The following is a 15210-nucleotide window of genomic DNA, read 5'->3' as shown; positions in this document are numbered from 1 at the left end:
CGGGTCCCGCCGGGTCTTCACCCTCTGCACGGGCTGGCCAACCTAGCCCCGCGGGTCTTTGAGGTGCCCCCCGGACAGGGTTGCCAACGTGGTGGGGAGCACACGCCGTCTCCCAGCACAGAGACCCCTTCTCCCTGCGCGGCTGGGTGGGAGTCCGGCCGTGCCCCTTTCTCTGCAGGTCAGGTTGCCCCTTGGCTCCCTCTGTGCAGCCCGATAGGGCCCTGCTGTGCCCGCTCTAGGTGCTGGATCAGGGCCACGCGCCTCAGCCGGCCATCCGGCCCTCCAAAGCCAAAGGTCGAGCATTAGGGCAGCAGTGCCCAGTCTGCGGTACGGGTACCACCAGTGGTACACAGATGACCTGTCAGGGGTATGTGTTAACAGGCTTATTTTAATTACTTTATAGGACAGAAATTTGCTGGTGGTACTCCAGGTCGTGTCATTTTAATCGGTGGTGTGCAATCTGTCAGAGTTTAGGAATCGCTGCCTTCGGGAATCTGGTAGCAGGCGGCCTGGGGCCCTGTTCAGGCCAGGGAAATGTTGCTCGTTCTTCAAAAGAGCCAAACCCTCGTCTGCTGCCGCAGGTGGAGGAGCAAGTGAAAAGCTCTGCTTTAGCTAGAATTTCAATGCTGCTTTTATCAAGCCAACCTGTTTCAAACAGGGGGAGAAATGGCCTTAATTTAGACCAGCAGCACAGTCAGAGCAAATGGCTCATAGCCAAGCGCATACCACTTCCCCCCGTTCCATTTGAACATAACATTTTCTGTGCACCAGCGTTTTGACAACAGTCGGACATCGTTGCACTTCCCAAATCTTACAAGGATCTCAAAGGTTTGAAAGGTCGCTGACCAAACCTGGTAACACGGGCAAGAGGTAGGGATGAGTGGCAAAAGTGTGAGAAGGGGCATGGTACAGCAGCCCAGGGCTGGGAATGAAAAGCCTTATCCGTATTCTTGCCAGCCCCATGCATTTAGAGAGCGTGAGTCAGATTCCGCTGAATCATACACTTGGCTTAAAGATCATGAGACCTTTTAAAAAAAAAAAATTTAAAAAATCAGCTTGTTTACAAAGCCACGAAAGCTCCAAACTTGCTTTTGTTAAGTGAGATTGTGGTGCGCTTGCGTGACTCCTGTATTGCTAGTTTGAATTCGACCAAGCAGAAGAACATCTACATGTGCAGAAAAAAGTGGCATGATAGCTTTACTAACACAAGTGGGCAAGATCTTTACAGGCCCCTTCAGATTTCTGCCCAGCTCCCCACAAGCTGTGCTCTAGCATCGCTCTGGGAGTGGCTCACACTGACTCAGGGGGGAAGGTTATCGCTTAGACATTCCTAAGAGCTCTTTATGGGAGGGATGAACAAACTTGACTCCATCACAATAAAAATAGAAACCTCCTCCACACCCAAAGTGAAGCTGTCTTCCTTTTTTTGCACGTGCTTCGTGTCCAGCTTGCAGAAGTCATGGAGTCTCACCACTAAGAAGCTAGGTTTGCAATGTGATTGTAACCATAGAACGTCTTTTGAGGGTCTGATCTCCTGAGCTTCCGGTCTGGTTTCTAAACCAAAGGCACGGTATAACTTTGGGAGGTGGAGGCTGACCAGATTGGGCTCTGGGCTTGGCCACATCTGCCTGCTTCAGTAAGGCAGGTTCATGCCATTCAGGTCGGTGTTTACCCACTTCCCATTTTGCTTCCTGATAGAAAACTCAAGAACACACAGCAGCTGCTATCTGCAAATGCAAACAGTGACTAATACTGTGTGTGGGGCTGAGTCTGCCTGAAAGTAAAGTGTTTTTCTTTCCAGGCTGTGGTCAAGTCCAATCGTGTTTGTAAAGTACCTGTTTTACCAGGAAGTGCGTATCAAAACGGTCTTAACTTCCTCCAAGATGGAAAGTCCAGACATTTGAGTGTTTAGCAAGAGAAACTGCAACTCAAATGTATAACTCAAATGTATAATTTCTCTTACTATCCCATCAAAATCATTTCCAGGACAACTGGAATCTAATCTCTTGGCGATGCTTTGGAAACTTCATCTTGGCAACAGTGCCTAAGTCTTGTGTCTCTAGTGGGTTACGAAGTAGAGAAGATCCCACACAATTTACTGGTTTGTTTGATGCACTGGCTGGGGGAGTATCTAGTTGATTGCACGATTTCACAATGATTACACACTTAATTCATATAACACAATTTTATTTTAAAACTCTTTGCTACATATATAACACTGCTTAGCTTTAAGAAACACCACAAACATTAAGAACACAATAATTACATATATCAGAAACAATGCTCCGAATGCGCTTCCTTCCCAAACAATGCTATAAGAATTAGTATTACAAAAACAACTACAATTACAACTAAAAGTTAAATTTGAATCAATACTATTATTTTTCATAATATACTTACAATCCTAGAATTCCGAGAAGCCAAACACCTAAATATAGTTTCATTCCTCAGTAGTACAATTTAATGGGTTGGCCTCAGTAGTACAGTTCAATGGGCTGGCCTCAATACTGATAGGACTAAGTCCCCTTCCTTCAGTCCCTTTCGGGCGCTCTGCAGCTTCAGCGTGAACTAAGAGATTCATGTTCACGGAGAGGGTGGTTCGGGTGATCAATCTGATCCGGTCTACACTTGCGATTCTTCCTTCGTTGTTCTGCAAGTGTAGTCACCTCCAAATTGGAAGAGTAGGTTACAGGTTTTTATTGAGTGAGTTGCCGTCCTGGGCCCCTCCGACCCAAACCTGTCACTACTCCCAAATTTGGGCTCGGATCTTTCTCAACAGATTCTTTTGCTTAGTAATTAGTTTCTTTTGTTAATCATTTTAATTACTTTGGGGAACTTCCACACCACTGCAAGTGACCTTTTCTTTCCAATTTTTTCAAAGGCCCTAGGGTTTGATCTCTCAGAATTCGGGATATTTGCTTAAGGGTCATTTTTAGGTTCTCTTTGTTAAAGGCCTCTAAAGATAAAATTCAAAAGTTAAGACTTTGAGCAAAGTCAGGACCTTCCGCACGTAGACCAAAACAATGGCCTAGATAAGAAGATAAATCTTGTCTTCTTCCTGAAGCTGGCTAATGGGCAACTATTACAAACATTCAAACTATTTCATTCAATATGACATCTTGGTGATGGCATCAGACTGCAGAAATGGGGGTAGGTCTGTGTGTCACTTCTATGGTTCCCAAGTCGTTTTAGCTGCCTTGGACTTTGCAAAGGTCTTCAGTTGAAATGTTAGATGAGCCAACTGGCCTGAACTGAGGTTGATAGATGGGAACAAAGAGATGATCAACATCTATAAAGCTTTTATTTCTTCTTTTCCCATAGGTGGGAGAGATGCCTTTTCCAAAGGGCTGGCTGCGTCTTGGTACCAGCTACTCCACCTTTCATGGGTTTGGCATCTTTGTGAGAGAGTTCAAGATGCTACCAGGCCTATATGACATCTACCAATGCAGGTCAAATAGGTTTGGAAATAGTTTTTACCTTTTGACTTTTGTGTCCATAGCTGGGAATTCTCAGAAGATGCTGAAAGGTTGATTTAATTCTTTTACCTAGCTCCTTGCCTGTCTGAATTATCAAGTCCATCTGCTTTGTAGATAAGACTATTCCAGCTTCCAAAATAACCTACTCAAGGCTTCAGACCACAGCTCCCAGGCTACAAGTAGCTCTTTGACTCATCACGTGCAGTTCTGCACAGAAAATGTCAGGCATTTTTTAACTGCATGCACTGGGTTTGTCTTTCCTGCAGTCATGGCTAATGCAACATATCCCCTGGTGGGCTGTAGCCTTTTCCTTTGGAAATGGGTGGTGTCTGCCACTATTCATATACAGTCGTGGGCATTAGTATAGCTCTGTTTAACACCAACTGTTTGCCTGGCTTCTAAGCTAGAGAGGACTGCTGAGTGATTATCAGGGATCCTGGTTTTCTCTGATTTTTAAAAAAGACCAAAAATACCCCAATTTCATTTTTTTTAAAAGTAACCCAAAATCCACATTTTTTCCATTGATTAAAATGAAACGCCACTTGTATACAAGTGGCGTTTCATTTTAATCACGGCAAAAATATGGATTTTGGGTTACTCTTTTTTTTAATAACCAAAAATTGACCGAAAATTGGGATTTGTTGTTGTTGTTGGTTTTTTTTTTTTATATCAGAGAACCAAAATTCCTGATTTATTAAAGATACTTGAAGCTTAATTTATCAGAAAAGTGTTTTTGTTCTTCATAAACAGTTACCAAAGAAGCTACTGTCTCTTCATAACAAACCTTGGGGATGTCCTTGTCTTCCTAGATTAGAGGCCAACCTTTCGCTCAGATCTCACATATCGAAAGCATTGCTCGGAGTTATGCAGCTGAGTCTCTCGGTACGAAAGGGAAGCTGTAAGTACCTACCTGCAGAACATACATTATTGCTCTCTGTGCCTGGTTGAGTGAATGTACAATACATGCTTTGCCACTTTTTTTTCCCCCAGCTTTGCCCTTTTATTTTGGTTTTGGAACTTTTTCCCACTGTTTAGAAGATGTCTGGGATCTGACCCAGGATCTTAAATGACTCAAAATCCTTACAGACCCGTTAAATCTTATGAAAATTATCAGGCAAGTTTTCTTGGCCTACAGCTACTGAAATGAGGTAAAGTAATCTTGCCAAACCCCACCAAGCGATGCTACTAGTAACCTCACAAAGGAAGTCCCTATCCTGATCTGGCGAGGCACTCTTGAGGAGGAACACATTTTCTTCCCTGGTCCTTTGCCTCATTCATTGCACGGGCCAGATCAACAACACTTACTGACCAGGTCGCTGTTTCACATTTCTTTTATCCTCATCAATGAATGAGGCCCCATGACCCCCGTGTGCACCATCCAAACCTTGAATACACAATTATAGGTATTTCTATTGCACACACAAGTGCTTCCCAGGTGTTACTAATTTTTTCTTCACAATACTGTGCAGCTGGAACGTGGTTTTGCCCTCACTGCTGTCCCTCAATCCATCTCTTGTGCAGCCTGTTTCTGCAGTCCAGAAATGCTGGCTCCTATCCCCCCTCCCACGCAGCCTCGGGGACAACAGGAGCGAAGGCAGCATGCCAGTGTCAATGTTGCTGCTCTTATTTCTGGTACCTGCCACCACAGATGAGTCAGCCCAATTGGGGTGGCTTTTCTGAGGGATGGAAAAAAAGATGCACTCCATCCCACACCACCCCAGCAAATTTAAAGTTCCTGTTCCACAGCCCAAAGGTGCTTGCCTTTCTCAAAGGAAGCGTTAGTAAATCTTTTATGTGGATAAATAGGTCTTCCCCAAAATACTTTCTTGGAAATGTGATATTTTTACTGAATCTTGTCTTTAATTTCAGAGTGAAGCAGAAAGCTAGCGCAGGCAATGTCAGCCAGAAGGATAAGTTCGGCGTAGCAGTAAATAACTGAAAATAGGAGCTCTGAAACAAAGGCATCAGATGCCCTTAACTGTAAGCATTGCTACCAATTCTGGCTGTAAGTCTGTATTTAACTTTTTTCACTTTGCAATTAGAACAGGGAGTCTTAACCAGGGTGTCTCAGCACCTGGCAGTGCTCAGAGGTCCCTTTTAAGGGTGCTGTGGGGTACTGTGTAATATTCATGCTGTTGGCTGTACGAACACCTACACACAATTCACAAGGTAAACCCAGACATTTGAAATGGGAATCCTTAGTGTCAAAAACATTATTCTGACCTGTGGTAGTCTTTCCAAGTTCCTTGCAATAGAACTGCACTATAATAAATGTGTTCCTTCTTTGAAACGGAGTGCCACCAAATTCAGAAAAGCGATGGGGATGCCCTGAGTCTAAAAAGGTTGAGCGCCACAGAATTAAAGGGAGTTATAAGAGGCAAAGATTCTTTGTGATCTTTATTGGGGCAACTGTGTAGTTGGGAGAGCTGTCAGACAATGTTCAGGAGTCAAGTGGTCTTCCTCAAGGCTCAGGGAATCGTATGTAATGTTTGCATTTAGATGCAGAACATTTGCAAAGTCAAGCAAAGCTTGTATCAAGGAATAACGGTAGATTTTATTTATTAGTTAAAATTATACTAATTCCATGTAGCAGAATTTTATAAAATTGGATTACTTTCACTTCTATTGATCAAATTTAGAAAACAAGATACAAGCAAACTGCAGCTGTAGAAGAACATTTTTAAAACACTGCTCATATAATCCAAGGTATTCAATATACACATGTAAGCGTAGTTTGAAACAAAGCCATAACTTAATCCCTTATAAACCTTGCATTAGCTTAACTGATATGGTCCAACTAAAAACAGTTTCATACTAATTTAATCTGTGCTAGTTGATGGTTTACGTGGACTATAAAATGTTAAGTTTAAGGGAAAAAATTATAAACCATTCTGTAACACTGCCATCTAATGGCCAAATAAAATTAGTCAAGATCTGTCTTAAAAATCCTCCTTTTGATCCAAGCATTTTTAATGTTCCATTTTTAAATGTTATCTGGGCATCACAAAGCTACTGAATGACTTTAACACTTAAATTTGTAGTACAAATGCATTCTTGGTACAATAACTGTTATTCTGCAGTCATGAACAAGGTGACAGTAACCAGTGTTACCAAGAAGGTTCTTGGTGAAGTCACATCTTAAATTGAAAAGAGTGCTCTGAGCACAAAGCTGATTGACAGAAGAGGCAAGAGGACCGCTTTTAAAGCACATACAAATTAACACCTATTGAAGGCAATATTGCCTGGGAGCAATTACTAGACTCCTGGGTTCTATTCCTTGCTCTGCCCCAAGGTCCTCATCTTCACCATCTGCAGGAAGACAAAGGCACTTGCCTATCACTCAGAACTGCAGAGACTTAACATGGATGAATGTTTTGGACATGTTCAGATGAAAAGAGCTATAGAAGTACAAAGTAATAGCACTGATATCAAGCCTTGCAGCAGTGGAGACAAAGAACACACTGAGAACTGAATTTTTTTGGAAACTGACTGTGCAATGAATTCTGCAGATCTGTGTTCTTTTTAATCCTCCTTAGGGCAAGTTACTTTTGGATTATTGTTAGAAATGCTGTAGCTCTACTTAAGCACTAGTTCCACTACAGGAAGACTATACTTCATGTCTTTAAGCCAGCAGTTCCTAAAAAATGTGACTCTTGGTAATAGAAAAGCTGCTGTACTGTTAAAATTGTATTTAAAGACAGAGGTGTACAAGTACATTCCCATATTTAAATACCTCAAAATTCCCTATGCAAACTATATTTGAAGATCTTCATTTTAAACAGTTTCAGTTTTTAAAATCCTTTATTAAAAAAAGAAAACCAACAGTGAATTCAGCTGTCTTCAGAACCAACGCAGTACTTCACAAAACAGTCCTCTTGTTATATACACCTAGGGAAAGTGAGTTCACATCTTAATTTTTTTCCTTTTCTGTGCTCGGTTCAGTAGAAGATGACTCAACAATCAGTCTTGGCTCAATCAGTGCATCCCAGCTTTCTGTGACCTAAAAGAGACATGTACAAGATTGTGTGCACAAAGGTATTGGTAATTTCTTCTCTAAATTTTGTCTAGACTTGTACAAAGGAAATGTGAGTGCATAGCTGATTAGTACAAGAGCACTGCAGAACATGAGCTACAGTACAGAGAGCTGCATGGTTTATCTCAGCTCCGCTCTGCGATCACCCATGGAGTTCCACCATCAGCCCAGGGTCAACATGTATGGGGAGAGGTGAATATCAGGCGAGTAGATAAACTTGTGACAACTGAAATGTGCTAGACATTATATTCTATTATACTAAGAATATTGAGCCTTTTAAAACGTTTACTGCTGAGCATGTTCTGAGTATATACACTTTCTGCCGGTGTAGCTATCAAATGTGATTTTAATGGTTGATGTTATTCTGACTATTACAAGCATAACTACTGATTTTTAGTTAGCAGTGTATTTGTAGTTTCCCTTGTTTTAATCAAGCCGTATTGCAGACAGAAAGCTCACGTAAACAAGTTTGTTTCTCAGCTGCTGCAAACAGTGCCATAAAAGTAGTAAGACTTCACTTGTGCAGAGAACAGTGCTAAGCAATTTGAAGAACATCCACACACCTTTGTTTCCTGAGAAACGGCATACTCTATTGTTTCAGCTCCATCTGCAGACTGGTACACCAGATCAAACTTTCCTGGCTCTTTAACCGCTTGAGCAAGATAGGGTGGAGGGGGGGAAAAAGTCATTTATACTGTTTTCCACAAACATTCTGCAGCTGGTCAAGTTCCCATATTAAATCCGCTTTACATGTTACAAAAAAACTCAACATTAATTTAATCCTCTATAGTTTAAATTAAGCATGTCAGTAGTCCCATATGCTACTCTATTTATGCTAATGTCATGCACTGCCACCTTACTCTGAACTTTGACACACTATAATTATTTGAGGTGAGACAGATTTGTCACAGTTCAGTTACAGTGTTAAGCATGTTTACACCAATAGTGCAATTAACAATCAGAGATCAGTCACCCAGTTCTGTTAGCTAAGGCCATACCATAAAATCCATCAAGGGAGTCGAGATTTGCTAATAAAACTATTAACTTTCTATTTTAAGTAGAAAGAGAGAGTGTGTTGAACTCAAGGCTGCAGGTGTGGTAACTTGCAACTGCTGGTTAAAATGGCAATAACCATACAGGCATCCAAAATTTCAGGGGTCTGCATGATCTGATACCATACCAGGATTCAGCTCTGCACCTAATGAAAGTCGGTGGCAAAACTGCTGCTACCTTCAATAAGGACAGGATTGGGGTCTAACATTCCCTCTACTCACAAGCCCATTTCTATTCCACATAACCCTTCAAATCTTTCAGACACCACAGCAGAGCAGTTCCAATAGGACACAAATTTACGCTCTCTCACTGGATTGCACAACTCCGTGGTCTTTGCATTTAGGCCACATCTGTCAAGCATCCAAATCTACTTGGCAATGCAGACAATCAACCTAAAGACAACCCACAAATGCCACAAATTTTCTGTACGTAACATTAAGGTGTGGGCAACCTAAGAATATTAGAAGTAATGCTGAGAAAGGAAAGTGCCCAGAAATGTTTAAATATTTGTCATGCTTAGTTTTACTGTTGTGGTAAGCCTATTTTAGACATTTTACATACTCAAGGGTTGAGATACATACACTTGTTTGATGAAGATGAAAGAATCTCAATCTCTATCTGTCTGCTTTCAGCATTCCAACTGACTATTTTTCCTTCCTTCAAAAGAGAGAGACAAGAAAAGGGTAAAATCTGCTGTGCTTTTACCTGGCACAAGTATCTTCACAGGCTTAAAGACAATTACAGCAAATATTTCCAATTTGATAAATTCCTCTGACTGATGAAAAAGCACGGAAAAATATTTAACAATTAACTTAAGGCAAACTGCAGTTAGTACTACAGACCACCCATGAAATTCTTATTGTGACAGTCCCAGAAGTTTTATCAGCAGTTAGCTATAAATCAAAGTATTTGAAACTGCTGCAAAAGGTGGGGTTTTTTTCCAGTTCCACAAAGTTGTCTCAACAACTTCACGACATGTCTGTTTTGTCTTTCAGCTTATACATTTTTTCTACCTAGAAGCCTGAAATTCTTCCTGATGCCTGGTATTCCTAAAAGGGAGCTATTTGACATTTTGACTGGCTTTTTACATTTTAAGTTTTATTAATACATTGGAAGTAAGCTGCATGCAGACAGGGAAGCTAGTGGAAAAGATAAAGTGCTCAGAAATTTAAAATTTGTATTTACAATTCACCCAAGATTGTTTTACCCAATACAGGACTATACGTGGATTAAAAAAAAGAAGTCAACAATACCTTGTAGTCAGATACTTCTGGTGTGTAATTTTCAGTTAATTCCAAACACTGTTAAAAGAAAAATTATAAATCAAAAGTAGCATCTATCACTCCTGACTCCTGCCGGACCTAGACCTGACTATTGGAGTGAACTATATAAAATATCTACGTCCTGCTTCCAGATCCTGCCCTCTGGTCCCAGGTAGTCTTCCATGATTGACTGCAGCAAGGTATCTGCATTCAGCTCAGGCCTCCGAGAGATCCCTGGGGAGGACTTCAGCTTTCTCATCAGCAACTCCCTACTACTCCACTTTGATTTTGAAGTGGAGTAACATCATTGTTGCAGGAAGTATGGCAACAACATGAGAATGAGCAACAGCAGGCAAGAAAGAAAGGTAAGAGGATTTTCATTGTCTGCAGCATCTAGCCTGACACTGACTCTGAGAGTGGGTGGAAAAAGAGGCATTTCTTTTGGGAGTCCTTGCTTATGTCTTAACACTGTTTTTTCCAGCACAGAGAGAGATCCTGGAAAAGATCAGACAAGTCAACTTGATTATTAGAGGTCTGACTCAAACGCTATAGGGAAAAACGATGTTAGGCTAATTAAGCTAAGACTTCCCATTGATGTTTCCCATTGAAATTGAATTCCCAATGAAGAGTGTGGCATTTTTTTTTTTACTTGTGCTGTAATTCCATTAAATTAAAATAAACCATGATGCACTAGCTCAAAGACTTTCTAAAAAAACAAAACAAGATGATAACTGAATCCTTTTCAGACTTACAAATTACGTATCTCAAGGTTATCTGTATAGCAGGGAGAAAGTCAACGTGCGTTTCTGTTTCTAGAATAAAAGTCCCAAAATGATACAACTCTTGAAAGCAAGATTTTGGGTGTCAGCCTAAGCTACCGGTATCTTTTTCTCTACAAAACTGTATTATATTGGCATAATTGAAAGAGTTTTGAGGCACAAAAGTAACATTATGTGTTTTAAGACTTCCTTACCTTGAAGGCAATTTTCTCCCCTATTTGTGGTGGGGCAGCTAATAGAGGTAATACACTATAGTCCCTCTTTGGAACCTCCACTGGATTCTGTGAAACAGATGTTAAACCCAAAGATTTAATCACTGCAGTAACAAAAGCATCAGGCAGTATCAATGCTGTAGATACAATTTCACCCCCTCACCCCAATTTCTTTCCATTCCTACTGCATTCGCACCAGCATCTGAACCAAGATGTGTGGTGCAAGCTCTCTGCTTAAGTTTGCAAAATAATATTGTTCTAATACTTATTTAGAATGCAGATCAGCCACACTTCACTGAACGAACCAGATGTTCACAGTTATCCCACACCCGAGTCTTCTTGGCCCTCCAGTTACTAATATTTTTTTTAAATCATTCAAGAAACACATGATACGAACTTAAATATGCAACACGGACAAAAAACTCACCTGAATAATGGCTGAAGTGTTCGTCACCACTTCATTTAGCTGCTGTTGTTTCTGACTTTCATTGCTGTAGTTATAGAAGAAACTACTGTTTTCTCCTCTCCCACGGCCTCGGCCCCTGAACCCTCCACGACAGCCACGGCCACGAGACCCTCGCCAGAAGTAGTTATCCTCTCCTCTTCCTCGCCCCCTCCCAAAACTACCGGGGCTTGTGGCTGGTCCCTGAATGCTAATCTGTGACCAATTAGCACCATTTTTTCCGAAAGAATTATTTAATCCAACCATTGCATTGGGCTTTTTAATGACAAAGGTATCTGAATCTGAACTCTTAGATTCTGCAAGAGAGGTCTTTGCTTTGGGGGTCTCTGCAACATCATTTTCTACGGTGGTTAAATTATTATTAGGTGGTAACTTCTTCTTTGAGTTATTGCTTTGCTCCTCCTCTGTACTGGAGTCAGATTCTGAACTGGAGGACGGGGATTTAGCTTTTTTACTAACTGCAATCTTAGGGGAGTTTTCCTCTTTAGACTTGGCAGTAACTTTGCTAGTAGCAACAGTTTTTGCAGCAGAACTTGCAGCAACTTGGGATCTGTCTTTGTATTGCGTTGCCACTGTGGACTTGGGTGAGAATTTATCCTGCTTTGCATCAGTTTCACTGTCCGTGTCAGACGACAAGCTAGAGGAGTCAGAATCAGAAGTCCCCTCCCTCTCTTTGCTGGACTGCATGGCATTTTTTACTGTGCTGTTTTTACTCTGACACAGAGGGATGCTGTGGTTCAGCCGTCCTAAATCAGACTTTGTTGCAGCGGCCTTTGTTGTCTTCTGCTTTGCATTCTTCTTAGTCTCCAGCTCCTTCTTCCTTTCTGACTTTTTATGAGTTTTAGATTGATCGGTAGTGCTGTCCTTGCATTCTGCTCTTCCATCTCTTCTGTTCAACTCTTTCTTTTTCTTTCGGTTCTTGGACTTCTTTGGATAATTCCCAACATCTTCCGTATTCTCATCCTTACAAGCAGCATGTTCAGAGCTCCGTTTAGTCGTCTTTTTCCTTGTGGGCCTGTCATCTTCACTTGTTGATTCCTCCTCTCCCTCCTCCTCCAGCTTTTGCCTGTGCCTCTTTCTGACTTTCCTTGATGAATAAACGAAGCCATTACTGACCTCATTATAACCCTCTGCAGTTACCTCTTCCAATTTAACTCTGTCAAGAGGACAAAGAGAACCCAGGATTCAGTATAATGACCACATACAAACTTCTATACCAAAGAGAATCCAGGATTCAGTATAATGACCACATACAAACTTCTATACCTTTTTCAGACTGACCATATGTGTAATGACCCCCTCATTGCAATGATACTCATGCATTAACTAAAGGAAGTCTTTCACCTCAGTTGAGAGTTGCACCTAAAAAACCACCACATGGTACCAGGAATCAAAACCTGCAGTGAAACAGCCTCTCTGGTGGGACGATACAGCTGATGCTGCAGCATCTCCCTGTCAAAAGAGATCTGTGTACCACAGCATAGATATCAAGAAGAAGGGAGCTCAAGCGGAAGCTGGCAGGGGCTACAGGCTGCACCCTCTGCCTGGGTCAGCTGAGCTCCTTGTCCTGTACTCCCAGACTTCCTGTAATCATTCCTGCCTAGATGAGATGCTTGAGGCTTTCCTGGTTGGGTTTTTTTTTTTCCAGGCCTTTCTCCAAAACTTGAGGCCAGCAGGGTTCAACCCTTTTGGCAGGTGTGCCACCCTAATTCTCCTCCCCTGCATGCTCTGCTTTCTATTCCCTACGCTATCCAGCTGCTGCTGTGTTGCCTGTCCCCTTCCTGATCTGCCATGTACCACAAACTGGCCCCTGCTACACGTTACATATATTCTGCAATTATCTAGTGAATCACGCAACACATTTAGACCAGCCACACGTACAAAGTAAGACTGGCCATAAGTGCAAAGTACTTATCACACAATTAAGTGGTTAATTGTGCAATAAATTTAGACCAACCACATGTACTTGTCACACAATAAAAATGACTATCCCGCTATAAAAAGAGCCAACCAGTTATAAAATTAGTGTTTGAGAGTGTGCAACAACCCTATAGCTGGTTTCTATCCAGCTTTAATTTGAATGTCTTAATTTAAAGCATCTTGCCCTCCAAGCAAAGAAGAGGGCATGGAAAAAGGAAAAGGAGAGGAATCCCAGCCTGCAGTCTATAGAAAGGCTCTCCCCTGTAAAAAGACCTGCAATTTTGCAGACAGATCTGTGGCTCAAGGACTGGACTCAAGCCACTTCAAGACCCATCAATGAACCATAGTGCAGATCATTCCTGAACTGAAGGATTGCCGATATCAATTAATTTGAATGTGTAACAAGGCCTACAGAGTACACACCATCAGGCTGAGGAAGTATTTGCAGGTGAAGGGAGTTTATACCTGGAAGCTTGTAAAGAAGAATTTTTCCAACTATTTGAATTGGTCTAATAAAAGATACCAAATTCACCCAAAAAACCTTGTCTGCTTATGCCCTTAGACCAACACGGCTACAACCTACACCCCTGTGCTACTTGTGGCACCCATGCTGCAAGCTGACCGCTCCTGCTCTAGACCTGAGCCAGGATCCTAAGAGACACCTTTCAAAACCAGCCTCCCCAGACAAAAATAATGAATGATAGTAGTAGGCAGTATGTTGAAAACTAACAAAAGGAGGTTCTTTTTCATGCAGCCTGTCATCGAAGGGGGGACCTTACTGCCACCAGATCCGGTGAACGCTGACAGCCAGATTTAAGAAGGGAGGGACATATTCATTACTGACAAATGCAAGGTACTCCACCTTGGTGGAAAAAACCCTCAGCAGGCTTATAGGCTCGGCAGTGCTATGCTCACTAGCACCACAGCCAAAAGAATCTTGTGGGTCATGATTCACCCCAAGATGAACATGAGCCACCAATGTGATGTCGCAGCTGGTAAAGCAAACCAAACGCTGGCTTGCATCCATAGATGCTTCTCAAGTAAATCTCAGGATGTCATCCTCCTGCTGTACGTGGCCTTGGTGAGGCCGCAGCTGGAGTACTGCATCCAATTCTGGGCTCCACAATTCAGGAAGGACGTGGAGAAGCTTGAGAGAGCGCAGAGGAGAGCCACGCGCATGATCAGAGGTCAGGAGAACAGGCCTCATGATGAGAGGCTGAGAGGTATAGGGCTCTTCAGCCTGGACAAGCGCAGGCTCAGGGGGGACCTGGTGGCCACCTATAAGTATATAAGGGGTGTGCATCAGGATGTGGGGGCACGCCTGCTCACCAGAGCGCCCCAAGGGATGACGAGGTCGAATGGTCACAAACCCCTCCACGACCGTTTCAGGCTGGACATAAGGAAGAAGTTCTTTACTGTCCGAGCCCTGAGGCCTGGAGCAGCCTGCCGCCGGAGGTGCTGCAAGCACCTGCCTTGAACGCCTTCAAGAGACATTTGGACGTTTATCCTGCTAGGATCCTTTGACCCCAACTGACCTCCTGCCCCTGGGGCAGGCGGCTGGGCCCGATGGTCTCCCAAGGTCCCTTCCAGCCTTAATATCTATGAAACCCACGAAATATTTCTGGAGAACAGGTGCAGTCGCTATCGAGGGGCACAGCCTCCGAACCCGAACTTCCTTGACCTTAAATGCTGGAGGCTGCAAGACCGGGGGCAGGCGTTATAACCCTGATCACGCCTAGTTTACCCTCCTTTTCGGCATCTGCTCTCTAACACCCTGTGCCGAAAGATGGGGGGGGCTTAAGTTCACCATGAAACGGTACCCACCTTCCCCTAATGCCACCACAAAATACTCCCGCCCCCCAATATCACAAAATACCACCCCCCCAATCCATCCCACGAAGCAGTAGGTGCCCCCCTAGCTGCCCGGGGACACCGCCCCCCTCCCCCAGTGGGCGGCCGGGGCGCGCACCGCAGGCAGTCGTTGTCGCGCACGAGGCGGGCGCCCTCGGTGG

General features: G+C 42.9%; 2 protein-coding genes across 2 annotated transcripts in view; both read right to left on the bottom strand.

Annotated features, from left to right (window-relative positions):
• The window catches only part of TRIM25 (tripartite motif containing 25), a 25360-nt gene extending 20959 nt beyond the window's left edge, over positions 1-4401 (bottom strand). Inside the window, exons 1-2 of the mRNA XM_025196241.1 lie at positions 4387-4401; positions 1065-1165 (exon numbers count right to left, since the gene is read on the bottom strand). Of these exons, the coding sequence (XP_025052026.1) occupies positions 1065-1165; positions 4387-4401 (116 nt within the window). The remainder of the gene's footprint in view (positions 1-1064; positions 1166-4386) is intronic.
• A 2857-nt stretch (positions 4402-7258) lies between these two features.
• Positions 7259-15208, bottom strand: COIL (coilin; the record flags this gene model as incomplete). Its single annotated transcript, XM_006017405.3, has 7 exons — positions 7259-7476; positions 8073-8161; positions 9144-9219; positions 9816-9863; positions 10798-10884; positions 11243-12434; positions 15168-15208. Coding segments are annotated over 7 exons (1623 nt in total), but the record flags the coding sequence as incomplete, so codon positions are not given.
• Between the last annotated feature and the right edge of the window lie 2 nt (positions 15209-15210).

This window comes from Alligator sinensis, unplaced genomic scaffold, assembly GCF_000455745.1.
Source record: "Alligator sinensis unplaced genomic scaffold, ASM45574v1 scaffold282_2, whole genome shotgun sequence".
In the NCBI taxonomy this organism is placed as follows: domain Eukaryota; kingdom Metazoa; phylum Chordata; order Crocodylia; family Alligatoridae; genus Alligator; species Alligator sinensis.
Note: the sequence above shows the minus strand (reverse complement) of the source record. Positions and strands in the feature narration are given on the sequence as shown.